Source organism: Siphateles boraxobius, unplaced genomic scaffold (assembly GCF_051911475.1).
Source record: "Siphateles boraxobius isolate OS27281-9 unplaced genomic scaffold, OSU_SipBor_1 6, whole genome shotgun sequence".
Lineage (NCBI taxonomy): Eukaryota > Metazoa > Chordata > Actinopteri > Cypriniformes > Leuciscidae > Siphateles > Siphateles boraxobius.
The window spans coordinates 7356452-7369645 of NW_027509186.1; the positions used below are offsets into that span (position 1 = coordinate 7356452).

Consider the following 13194-nt stretch of genomic DNA (forward strand, 5'->3'; position numbering starts at 1 on the left):
TCACGAAAGGTTTGCGCAAATCTGTAATGGAAACGCGCCTAGTGTCCCATCAGTCCTTTATTTAGCGTTCATGTAAACACTACATTTGGTTTCATCAATCGGAATGAATTAATTCCGATTGAAACAAAAGTTGTGCATGTAAACGTCAGTAGTGTCCCCACAAATACTGACAAAGTTGAATTGTAAAAAATTATGAAAATATATATTTCAATGTTCATGAATGTATAATTTTATTCTTTAAAGTGCTATATTTTCATTTCAATTAAATTGATAGTCATTTATAATAAACAATAAATAACATCAGTCGGATAAAGGTTATAATTTTACTAATTCTACAAATCAGTCAAGTTACCACAGTAATATTGTCAAATATACACTGAAAGAAACTAGAAACTGGGTTGTCTGCTTTTAAATTTTTAGATTTTAGAATCAGTCAAACTACTGTATTTTAACTAGTAAACATGACACTAAATAGGGTGATCTAATTTACTAGAGTAATGGCCAGTTTTGCAAATGTTTTTGCATTTTTGAATCTCACGCATCTTCACCATAAAAAAAGAAAGAAATGTGTGTAAAGGTGCTAGACAGACATATTTTATGCACAGAAGAGCCATTTTTCTACACAACTGTGTCAAGTTCTGTGGGAACAATTGATGTCTGGATGTTTTGGAATGGCGAGTTAGATGAACATTAGTGAACTGAATGAGGCTCGAGTCCCAGAATTAGTTAAAGAAGCAATAATGCTTCGGTTCCACTGGGAAAAATTTAGACCAGGTTTCAGTTGCTCAATGGCGCTGTCTATTTCAGTTCCTCAAAATAGCAACGGCCAACAATGTGCCTGAACACACCTGGTTTTCAGACCAGCAGCCCATGGGCGCTCAGATGAGCGCAAATGCATTTGCTATTTGAAGAACGTGGAGCAGGACGTGGAAATGAAAACTGCGTCGAGCTGAAACTAGCAGAAAACACTTGGGCCACCAAATGATGGTTTTAGTTTCATATTAAAGTACCCTTTAATTAAAAAGTTAAAATTAGAAATAATTTCATATTTAAATATTGAACTAAAAAACAATCTCATAGCATTATTTATGCAATTGTAAATGCAGTGTAAATATATTAATGCCACTTCTGTGTCTCCTCTGCGCTGCTAAGATGGATTTTGTTGATAATGATTTTATTTGATTGGTAACAGCCCTATACTGTTATTATTTTAATTTAATTTAATTTGAATGTTAGAATTTGATATAAAAGGTGATGCATACATCTAAAAAATGCCCTTATAGGTAAAAATGCCTCTGGAAATCAATTTAAGGTGTCAAATTATTTCCCCTTAATAAAAAAAAGTTAATTTCTGTTGCTGCTGTGAACTGACCAGCGCATAGACTATGAATAATGTGAATGTCTTCGTAAGTCACAACAGGCCTAAACCAGCCACTGTGCCAGCACAAAAACATACTCTGCTAAATATAATCTAATGGGAAAATAAATAGGAAAAATATTTTCGTGAATATTGCTCATCCCTAATATACAGTATTAATTTGTATTTCTTCTGGTTAAAAACCTTAAATCGACTTTAAAAAATTTGCAGCGACCCTGAACGACCATTTTATCTTTTTGTTTTCATTGTTTTCATGGCAATGGGGTCTGTAAGAAATGGCGAAGTATGTCTCTCTCTCTCTCTCTCTCTCTCTCTCTCTCTCTCTCTCTCTCTCTCTCTCTCTCTCTCTCTCTCTCTCTCTCTCTCTCTGTTATATTACTTTAATGTTGTGCTTATGAAAGTATGTATATCTTATGTCTTATGTCAATTGGAGGTTGTATTTGGCAAGGCCAGCCCAGTCTTTCTCTGAGCTTTCCAAAGGTGGAAAGTTGAGGCAGAACACAAGCCCTCCATTATGTTCTCCCTATTTTTTTTCTCTCTGTCTCTCCCCCATTTATGTGGAAACCATTTCCAATTGGTCTCGCTGCTCTCGGTGCCTGGCCTGTCACCGGAGGATCCGGCTTTTATGATAGATGTGGTTGCCATGGCGATCCTGCTCTCTGGAGGGAGGGGCCGACCGCACTCATTCTCTGTCTTCAAAACCAGCAACTGTCATTTTCAAAGCGGTTGCTACGGCTACAGGATTGTTGTGGCATTTGCTGATTGTGCATGTCTTTTCTCTCCGGGATGATGAGAGGATGAAGAACGATAAGAAACCTTAATCACGTTCTCTTTGTGTTTACATGAGTTTGGCATGTCCGAATGCTTCAGATTTGCTTCTCACTCATGGGATTTCATCAGAGTCCTGCTTTGTGGCGTCCAGATGTTGCTGGTGCTCGTGTTTGAGACCGTAGTGAACGTAGTCTAACAGGATATGTATGTAGTCTGCAGGATATGAGCACTGAACCCTGTTGACATGAGGCTGGTTCAGAGAGTCAGTAGCTGTGTCCGTCTGCAGACCTTCGTGATGGAGGAGGGACGGCGTAAAAGCCTCTCGCAAGCTGTGTCAGGAATGCTGTTTTACTCTGGCATCAACTCCTTCACACACAATCACATGCAGGCTCTCCTTCAGGTCCTCATTAGGGTTAGTTTGCTGTGTTTATCAGCGCTCTGGTCTCGTGTCTGCTTCTCTCAGTCGGTGTGAGCAGGAAGCCTCTGATTCTCCAGCATGTTCCTTATTACGCAGAGCGGTGCCTTGTTTTTCCAGCTTTAGTTAATGGTTTGTCGACGAGTTTGTCTTGCCGTCATCTTTCTTGGACGTGCTTCTTGTCACCATGGGGTGTGTGTTTTCCTTACCGGAGGACCGGCTGGCCGCATTAGACAGGTGAGTGTTTACTGTGATAGTCACTCCGGGTCTCATGACATCAAGAGCGAAGAGGCGAAGATGTCACATTTAAAACATTACACATCTTACCCACTGTATTTCAGTCTTGGTCCTGAGTAAGTAAGTCACATGTGTATGAATTGGGGGAAAAAGCAGCTTGGTTGATAGAACTGTTTTTATTATATAACAGCGCTTGTTCAAGCTTTGATTTCTTTACATAACATCATTGCTCAATAGATTTACATATATCCCATATCATATTTAATGGCCAAAAGTACTGATGATTTTATTCCAGCATTAATGAAAGTGCAAAAGCATTCTCTTGTTGAATAGACAATAGTATATTTAAAAAACTGGAGTTAAAACTGTAGTTTTCACACATTAAATCACACTATTTACATCCTTGTGCAATAGTTGGCCATGAGCCCAGAGTTTTTACACAGTGAAAAGTCTCTCACGATTTCCCCATTCACTGCACTCTCTTGAACCGTTGAACTATTGTTGTGTGTGTGTGTGTGTGTGTGTGTGTGTGTGTGTGTGTGTGTGTGTGTGTGTGTGTGTGTGTGTGTGTGTGTGTGTGTGTGTGTGTGTGTGTGTGTGCTGGTTTTATGTTATTACTCTGAAATTACTATTATTATTATTCCTATCTTCTGTTGTTCTTCAACAATTGTTTAACTTTTGTATAGTTCTTTTATAAATTATTTTACATTTACTTTTAACTAATTCTTTTATATTTTACATTGGTCTTATATATTTGTTGATTTATAACACTCAAATGAAAATTTGCAGTAAAAAAAAAATTCCTTAATATCAACATTAAAAGAAAAAAGACATTAAATTTCCATTTCAGTTTTGCCTGTCTGCCAAAATAATCTTTTTTTATGATGTTAAACCATCATGCTATGTGAACTCGTTAATATTGCTAATAATACGGTAATTTAGCTGGGCTGATGCTTCATGACCCCACTATACAAAAAATAATCCTGAATTTTGAATAGACCCCAAATATTTCTTAAAACTCAGGTTTAAATTACTTTTTTACATTTGGATCCGCTGTCTGTTGTTACTGGGCACACATTGATTCACAGTGTTTTCAGGAGTGCTTGAAACCTCAACAATATTTGTTCCTTTTACTTTTTTATTTATTGGCCATATTTGTATACATTATAATGTATAATATACTTTCTGTAATCCATTTTGTTGTATGACTTCTGGTTGTCTGTGTTTTGTAGGACTCCAACAACAAGGGACACCAGTTTTATTGACAAAATGAAGAAAACGGTAAGACCTTTACCCTCCTCGTCTCCTGTAGAGTTTAATATGTTAAAATGATCAGACAAAACAGGCCCTCAAACAGATCTTTAAAGTGGTCGTGAATTGAGAAACTATAAAAAATATCCTTTAAGTTTCAGAATCATACGGAGTTAACATGAAAAGAAAATGTCATCGAAACTTTAGTGAAGTCAGTCAGTTCCCTTCAGAAATGCATTCATATAAACCCCCACCCCAACTTACAGGGCAACTTACATTTTTGGACAATTCCGGCCAAATATGAACCTATGGGTAAATAACACATGGGTACCAAGTCGACCGTTCTCTGGGATGCATTTTCATGATAATCGAATGTACCAAGTTTTAATGTTGGTTTAAGTTTTACCACAGATTAGTTTATAACGCTAGAGTATGGGGCATTGAATAAGTAAAAATAAAAATCGCTAGTTAATACCACTAACAAGGCTCAAAATAGCCCCACACTAACACGCTAGCATAATGAGGGGCTCTACCTGCAAACCGAAGCATTGAGAACTTTGTAAGTGTACAGACAGTTTAATAAGAAGATACTTTATAAAGACAGTACACTTCGCTTATATAGGCAGGAGCCATCTTTGGAAAACAGTCTCGACCAGTCGAACCACGAACGCTGTGCTACGTGAGCTGAACTGTGACTATCGACCAGGACGTTGCACGGCATTCGTAGTTCGACTGGTCGAGACTGTTTTCAAATGTGTACTGTCTTTTGCAGGTAGAGCCCCTTATTATGCTAGCGTGTTAGTGTGGGGCTATTTTGAGCCTTGTTAGTCGTATTAACTAGCGATTTTTATTTTTACTTATTCGATGCCCCATACTCTAGCGTTATAAGTCAATCTGTGGTTAAACTTAAACTAACGTTTAAACTGGGTACATTCGATTATCATGAAAACGCATCCCAGAGAGCGGTCGACTTGGTACCCATGTGTTATTTACCCCTAGGTTTTGGAATTGTTCTTTAAAGTGAAGAAATGTCTTCCAATACTCAGAGCATCTCAACGGTGATCTTGCTCTGCCTGGTGCAGTGTTTTCTCTGCTCTCCTCTCTGCGCCCATCTTGTCTCATCTCTGGCCATTGTTAGTGTCCCGTTTACAGACTTCTAATATTTCCACACAAATTACATTTTGGGACATGATTGCAATCATCTAAGGGGGGCGTGGACTCCAGTTTGAGAACCACTGGGCTAGCCTAACATCATTTAGGAAGCAGAAATCTCAAATTTACCTTAACATGCTTCTTCAAATTATAGTCCACATCACAATGCAGTGGATGGTATTCTTTTCAGGAAGCATAACCGGATAATCAGGTTCCTCAGAGGTTAAATCCTCCAAGACCCTGCCTTATTCCCGAATGGGACCTCTCTGTAGTCTACAGAAAGCTCCTTTTGAGTCCCTGGAGTCAGTTGAGTTTTTCTGTCTGCTAAATGTGCCTTGAGTTCGGTCCGGCATACTCTCACGTCATCCTGAGACCCCGACCAGGCCCCACTACCCCTTTTAGGGATCAAGTGGTGAACTCGAGAAGTTGCTGTGACAGTACTTGCCCTTACCTCTGACGGCACGGAGAGCATCAGAAGCGCTGAGCGGCTCCTTCTCTGTATTGGGGACAGCAGAAAGGCTGTTTACAAACATAGTTTGGCCATCTGGATTGTGGATGTCTATGCGTTGCCGTGCCCTTCTGGAATATGAGCACACAATGTCGCTAACAGACATTTGCAGAGCGGCGGGCTGGGCGACACCTAATACCTCTGCGAGATTTTACAATCTCCGGGATGAGTGTGGTTTTCAGGGATGTTTATACTATAAGAGTTCACCTCCGCCCACTTTGGGCTTCAAAAATGCTCTTCACGTCACAATATTTGTTTACAGTCCATGGTCTAGACACGATATGGAACATCTCGGTTACTATTAAAATCCAAAAATATCAGGTGTGCAATCTGAAAAAAACATAATGATATGGAAGAAAAAGCTTGCACATTATGGGGAGGGAAGACAACTAACAGGCACCGATGAAGAGCTAACCTGATAATGTTTTTGAATTGAACTGATTATTGGCTCCTCTGAGGATTAGTCTGTTTAGTTTTTCAAAATATGCTGACTTTGCAGGATGTAAAAATAACCCTTTTTAAAGTCAATGAAGTGCAAATTATGTTACAAGAACATAATATTTTCTTTGGTGAATCTTTTGGGATAGGCATTTGAAATACATAATGACTTTTAATATGACCTTCTAGGGCAGGAACATTGTCGTGTTTTACGGCTCACAGACGGGCACAGCTGAAGAGTTTTCCAATAGACTTGCAAAAGACGCTCATCGCTACGGCATGAAGGGGATGGCAGCGGACCCAGAGGAATATGAAATGGTAATGCATATGATGTCTCTGTCAGTGCTAGATTTATTCATTGCACTTCACAAACATTATTTCATAATTCATGGGATGAAAATTGTCTTTATCTTCAACAAGCTCTTTTTTTCCCTTTCCCATTTGTGTTTTTATTTCCAGGGTGAGCTCTCTCGTCTGGCTGAGATTGACAACTCTTTAGCGATCTTCTGCATGGCCACGTATGGAGAGGGCGACCCCACTGATAATGCTCAAGACTTCTATGATTGGCTACAGGAGGGCGATGCGGACCTCAGTGGAGTTAAATACACAGTGAGTTTCTCATCACACCAATTTCAAGATTTTAGGAACAAAGACACACTGACTTCCTCCTGTCAGGTTCAGTTTATTAGTTGTATGCTCTGAGCTTTTTAGCTTAAACAGTTGTCAAAGCACTTTGTTATTACACAAGCACAGTGCAGCAGAGCAGAAGTGATTCTGGGGAATGTGATGTGTCATGCTTCTATAAGCCAATGTCTCGGACGGCTTACTTCATGAATACTACACAGAAATTGGGCAAACTTCAGTGACTCAACATAATCACTGGTTTAAAAAAAACCCTGAGAAAAGATATTTCCCCACAGATTTAGCAGAAGTACAAACTACAAACATGACCGCTTAACTTCTGCATAAGTGGATTTTAAGGAATGGTTCACCCAAATTGAAAAGTCTTTCATTTACTCTTCTTCATATCTGTCACAGTCCTCGTCTGCACCAGTCTGTCTTCGTCTTCACTACACTTCCCAGTATCCTCCTTGTCTCCACACCTGAACTCACTCCCTCATTATCCACCTGTTCCTCGTCATCATCATCTGTGTCACCTGTCCTCACCTCGTTAGTGTTTATTTGTACTTGTATTTAGTTGCCTTCTGTTCAGTTAGTCCAGGGATCACCAACCCTGCTACTGGAGAGCTACTGTCCTGCAGACTTCAGTTCCAACCTTGTTCCAACACACATGCATGTAATTATCAAGTAACCCTGAACAGCTTGATTAGCTGGTCCAGGTGTGTTTGATTGGGGTGGGAGCTAAAATCTGCAGGACATTAGCTCTCCAGGAGCAGGGTTGGTGACCCCTGAGTTAGTCCTTGTCGGTTGTTAGTCGTATTTGGTGTTGTTCATGCGCGTGATCCTGCCCGTCTTCCTGCCTGTCTGTACCTGTGAGTGTTTCTTGGAGTAAACTGTTTAAATTGGATCTTTTGCCTTTGAGTCCTTCTTCAACCCTGACAATATCACTCCAAACTCATATACTGTTATTTTCCTCTTGTATCCACTTTACTTTCTACGTGGGCATGTCAATTTGTAAATGAAATGTGTCATCCGCTTCCAGTTATTTTGAACTCAATAGCCATGTTTTCACTGTTGGGCTTAAAGTGAGTGTGCTAGTGCGTGCCCGCCAGTCGCGTTTCCACTGTCACTTCTGGGGTTTGATCGGGCCTCATCAGGGATTCCTCTGGGCCAACGGCCAGGGTTTTTGGTCCGCTGAATACCTTGTTCCAAAGCGGGCCAACTGGTTCTTGAGTAGTGGCCATGAACAAAGTCCTCAGTTTACCTGAGTCTGGAGACTCGGGTAACTGCTCATTTCCTATGTTTTCATATCAGGCTACTAGATAATCTCAACATTTTAAGACATTTTAAATAATTTTCAGCTCAAAATACCACAATATTCACATGAAAGTGAATTTTCACTTTCAGATACCAGCAGGGGGTTTGAAATAACTTCCTTGCGATCCGATGGGGATTCTGAGGCAGAAATATATTTATATGCTATGCTAAAGGTTACTTATGCTAACCATTGCGATAATAAATACACATTAGTGTATGGAAAGTACCAGAGACTGCTTGAAGAACGTCGACACATCAAATATGATTATAATCGTGTATTTATTTGGTTTGATGTTTTTTCTGTCTCTTCCCTCCCTGTTCCTTTGTTGTTTACTGGACTAATGCATCCGCAAATATGTCATAAAAAACATGCAGTCTGGTTAATTCGTATAACTAATAACTCCTGTTTTTTTCTCATGAGCGGCCTCTGTTGCTCTGGTTGAAAGGATAACAGTAGAGTGAGACAGGAGAGATCGCTCAAACCTCCCCAGATCACAATCATTGCATAATTTTGTGGAAAAGTAATAGAAATGCTCAGAAATGTGATGTAAACATGATATTTTATCAATATTTTTCTATATGTGTAAGCCTTTGGACTTAGTGGAGTTGTTTTGTGCATTTCTGTGATCGCAAATAAAAAAACTGAACAGAGTGAAAGAGTCCTGACAGATGTGTAATAGATGGCAGTCTTTCTTAAAGTCAGTCAAGTCACCTTTATTTATATAGCGCTTCATACCATACAGATTGTTTCAAAACAACCAATATGATACTTAATACTTACATTTCGGTTGTTGTTCAGCTGAAGTCAGTTCAGTGTTTATTCAGTTCTGTTGTAAAGACACTTATTAAATTAATTCATTTCATCTATAAAGCAGTTCTGTGATGTCATCGTCCAGTTCAGTTCTCATACAGCAGCGTCAGTACAGTCAGATCAATAATATTGAATATTAATTGTTGCCAACTAAGCAAGCCAGAGGAGGCAGTGGAAAGGAATCCAGGGATTAAAGAAATAGGATTAAAAGATGTTAATTTAATTTGTCTTTCCCTGACAAAACACAATTTTTATAGTATTCGCCCTTAAATGTGTCTCCTGTGATGAACTTTTGATCTGCTTTCAAAAGCAGGATCTCTGATTTTCTGACTTCATACATCAATGTTGTTAAATCACAAAAGAAGTTAAAACGAAATCTTTCGATCTGCGAAAAACAACACTACGAATGAAGTGTAATCACGTACGTTTCTGACTAGTTCCATGTGTGGTTTCAATTCAAAATGTTTTGGACCACATTGGCACTTGTATTTAGCGCTGGCTACTTGTGATCTTAATACCAGGAGTAAATGAAGTCATGAATGTAATGAATATACAGTGTAGAACAATTCATATTTATCTATTTGTATAAATCATTTCTAAAACTTATTTTTAAGGTGTTTGCACTGGGCAATAAGACATATGAGCACTATAACGCCACGGGAAAGTACGTGGACAAGAGGCTAGCAGAGCTGGGAGCGCAGAGGATCTTTGACCTGGGAATGGGAGACGATGATGGAAAGTGAGTCTCATTTAAACACTGATTATAATGCTCACTTTGAAAATGTGCCTGACAAAGATCAATGTGAGATATCAATGAGACTGTGGATAGTACTGTACTTTTCATGTGTTTTTACATCATCAGAGTATTTTCCATTTGGGAAAAGTTTTACTTCTCTACATTATCAAAGAAAAAATGTCTTCCATCTTTTCCCACTACATTTAATCCAAACACAACATTCCTTGTTATTTTGAAGTTGAGAAATAAATAATAGTGATAATAGTATGATTTGTGAAAATGTCATTCTTGTGAGTGTAGGGAACCATGATCTATCCTGATCACAGATTTGCAGTTACACCAAACTCTACTTTAAATGGATAGTTCACCGAAAAATGAAAATTCGGTCGGTAATTACTCACCCTCATGTTGTTCCAACCCCGTAAGACCTTCGTTCATCTTCAGAAAAGAAATTAAGATATTTTTGATTAAATCTGAGAGTTTTCTCACTCCTCCATAGGCTTCTAGGTAATTGCATCTGCCGGCTCAGAAAAGTTCGCAAAAACATCGTTAAAATAGCAATGTTTGTGACTACAGTGACTCAACCTTAAATTTATCAAGCGACGAGAATGCTTTTTGTACGCAAAAAACCTTCAAACAACGACTTTATTCAACTATTGATTTTCTTCTGTGTGGGCCTCGAGTCAGTTCACGAGAGCCACGACGCGTGTGCGAGAACTGAGAAGATGACGCAGACGGGTCTCGATGTAGTGTTTAAAAAAAATGATTCTGAAGTGTGCATTTCCTGGATGTCCGAATCACGAGAAACCAACGAGAAAACGTAAAAGTCCCTTACCAATGCAGGAAAATGAATGGCTTACCTTTCACACTTTCCCATCAAATGATCGTGAGCGTCATCTTCTCAGGTCTCGCGCAAGAGTCGTGGCTCTCATGAACTGACTCGAGGCGCCCACACAGAAGAAAATCAATAGTTGAATAAAGTCGTTGTTTTAAGGTTTTTTGCGCACAAAAGTATTCTCGTCGCTTGATAAACTTAAGGTTGAGTTACTGTAGTCACTTAGACTATTTTAACAATGTTTTTGCTAACTTTTCTGAGCCGGCAGATGAAATTACCTAGAAGCCTATGGAGGAGTGAGACAACTTTCAGATTTAATCAAAAATGTCTTAATTTGTGTTCTGAAGATGAACGAAGGTCTTACGGGGTTGAACAACATGAGGGCGAGTAATTACTGACCGAATTTACATTTTTGAGTGAACTAACTCTTTAATCTACTAGAAATAATGATTTCAGATATAACATTTTATTTGTCAGGTAAAAATATATCATGCCAATTACACAATTAAACAAGCATGAGCATAATAGTACCCTTTCAGTGGTTCATTTTAGGGTGGCACAAAAAGGCTTAACAACTTTTAAAAGGGAAAAGAGCATGCTTCCCGTTTCATTTCTGAAAAACCATGAACTACATTATGCAAGCTAAAAGAAGATGCATTTAAATGTGGCTCCACGTGGCAACCTGATTCATGTACCATGTGTTTTCTTTTTTCTTGCACTGAATCATGGGCTGCCAAGAGCATAAAACCATAGAAGTTCAAGAGATAATTAGAAACCAAACATTAACACTAGAAAGACGTGCCTGATGAGTTTTTAATGTCATCTCATCTCAAATAAATGATTATTGAGGTTGAGAACAAATTCATGTGTGGATGCACCTGACAGAACGTGTTCCTGAGAAGTTGTCCTGTGCGTGTAAGCACTTATAAAGAGGTACAGGTATGACATCAGAGCCCAGACGACTAATTCACAGCTCATTTCCAATGGGGTTTTAATTTTTTTTTTGTAAAACAAGGTCTGTGGTAAACATAACTTGGCAATACTTTGACGTTTTGTTCTAGAAAGTAAGTTCCACATATCCATATTGAAGACGCAAATTTTGTACGTTTCTAAAGTAACTAAGACAGTTTGGGGTGTGGATGTGTGCAGTGTACGTTGTAGAACAAAACGGCAAAGTAATGTCAAGTTATATTTACCACAGCCCTTATTTTACTGATAAATTGAAAAACCCCATTGGAAAAACTCGAAGGAACAAGCTGTGAATTAGTCGTATGGGTTCTGATGTCATTATCCAGACAATTATAAGTGAATGAGACTCATTGTTGTTCACTGTCATGATAAACAATTGTGGTACTGTGTTAAGTTCTTTATTTGCAATATAACATCTGGGTCTTGAAGCAAAACCCAAAAAAAGTTCATAATGCAGCATAATAATGCATGTGTTTGTCATTGATTCTCTCTCAGTCTCGAGGAGGACTTTGTGTCGTGGAGAGAGCAGTTCTGGCCAGCCGTTTGTGAACACTTCGGAGTTGAAGCAACTGGTGAAGAATCCAGGTCTGAAACCTCAATGATCTTTCCATCTCTTCAGGAGCTTTTGTTTGTCTTTCCTTCTTTTGTTAGTGGGTCACAGTGACCTGAGCTCAACATGCACTTCTCTGCTTAATTAACAGGCCTTTTCAGACTAGAAAACATTGCTCCATAGACAAACTGAAGAATAGCTTGTCACAAAACTCTTGGCTTTGTGAAGTAACAGTGGCTGGGTTATACGCTGTCTCTCTCTCACACACACTCTGTCTCTCTCAGCATCCGCCAGTATGAGCTGAAGGTACACAGCGATCTGAACATGAATAAGATCTACACTGGAGAGCTGGGACGCCTCAAGAGCTTTGAGAACCAGAAGCCGTGAGTAAAGCACCATTTCCTCATCCATCATCAGTCAGACAGCAGCTTTATCTTAGGCCCCGCCCACATGTTTACTTTACTCTCTCACGTAACCTTGACGACTAAATAAACACTCCTGCTGTGCCTAATTTGATCAGATACAGACATAATATTTGATACTTTATAATTAAAAATGACTTTATTTGCATATAATATAGACTGTAATACAGTTTGAAAACCTTTTTTATTAAAGGACAATATCTGCCCCTTGTAATGGATTTTTTTAGTGGTATGTCTCTTATGGCTTTTATAATGACATGTTTACTTTGCAACCAAAAACCGCTGAATCAATCCATCAAAGTAAATTTGCGTTCTTCAATTAAGGCTGTTAAAGGTCAAATTCAATCACTTGTGTCAGAGCAGGGATGTGATTCTTCCGGATTAATCTAATTCCGGTTATTTCGGCCAAAAATCCTGACCCACGTGAATCATGCAGATCGGTAATGGAAAAAAAGGAGGTCAGGAATTGGATATTTGTTATAAAATTAAATTAAATTTGATTCCCCTTATTGATTCCTTTGTAAGCATGTCAATATGATTTTAAATCATTTAAATCTGATTTCTGACAGCAGCCTAATATTCCTGCTACCGTCTCTATAATAACACTAATCAAAATAAAAATATAATGAGAAAATTCTCTCGTTCTTGACTGAATCACTTTTCTAACTATATTTGTAATGTATATTTTATTTATAAAGTGCAGTGTTATTTTTTCATTTGATTAGTTTCTGAACCTGAACTCCTGAAAATCTTAAAACACTGTTTACTTCAATAGTATACTTT

The 13194-nt window shown here is 38.6% G+C and overlaps 2 protein-coding genes across 2 annotated transcripts in view; one reads left to right on the top strand and one right to left on the bottom strand.

Moving 5' to 3' along the window:
- The window catches only part of LOC143715794 (uncharacterized), a 168433-nt gene that overhangs the window by 67204 nt on the left and 88035 nt on the right, over positions 1-13194 (bottom strand). The window lies entirely within an intron of this gene.
- Positions 1-13194, top strand: part of porb (P450 (cytochrome) oxidoreductase b) — a 42528-nt gene that overhangs the window by 16278 nt on the left and 13056 nt on the right. Inside the window, exons 3-8 of the mRNA XM_077207564.1 lie at positions 4034-4082; positions 6340-6468; positions 6610-6759; positions 9514-9638; positions 11935-12024; positions 12274-12372. Of these exons, the coding sequence (XP_077063679.1) occupies positions 4034-4082; positions 6340-6468; positions 6610-6759; positions 9514-9638; positions 11935-12024; positions 12274-12372 (642 nt within the window). The remainder of the gene's footprint in view (positions 1-4033; positions 4083-6339; positions 6469-6609; positions 6760-9513; positions 9639-11934; positions 12025-12273; positions 12373-13194) is intronic.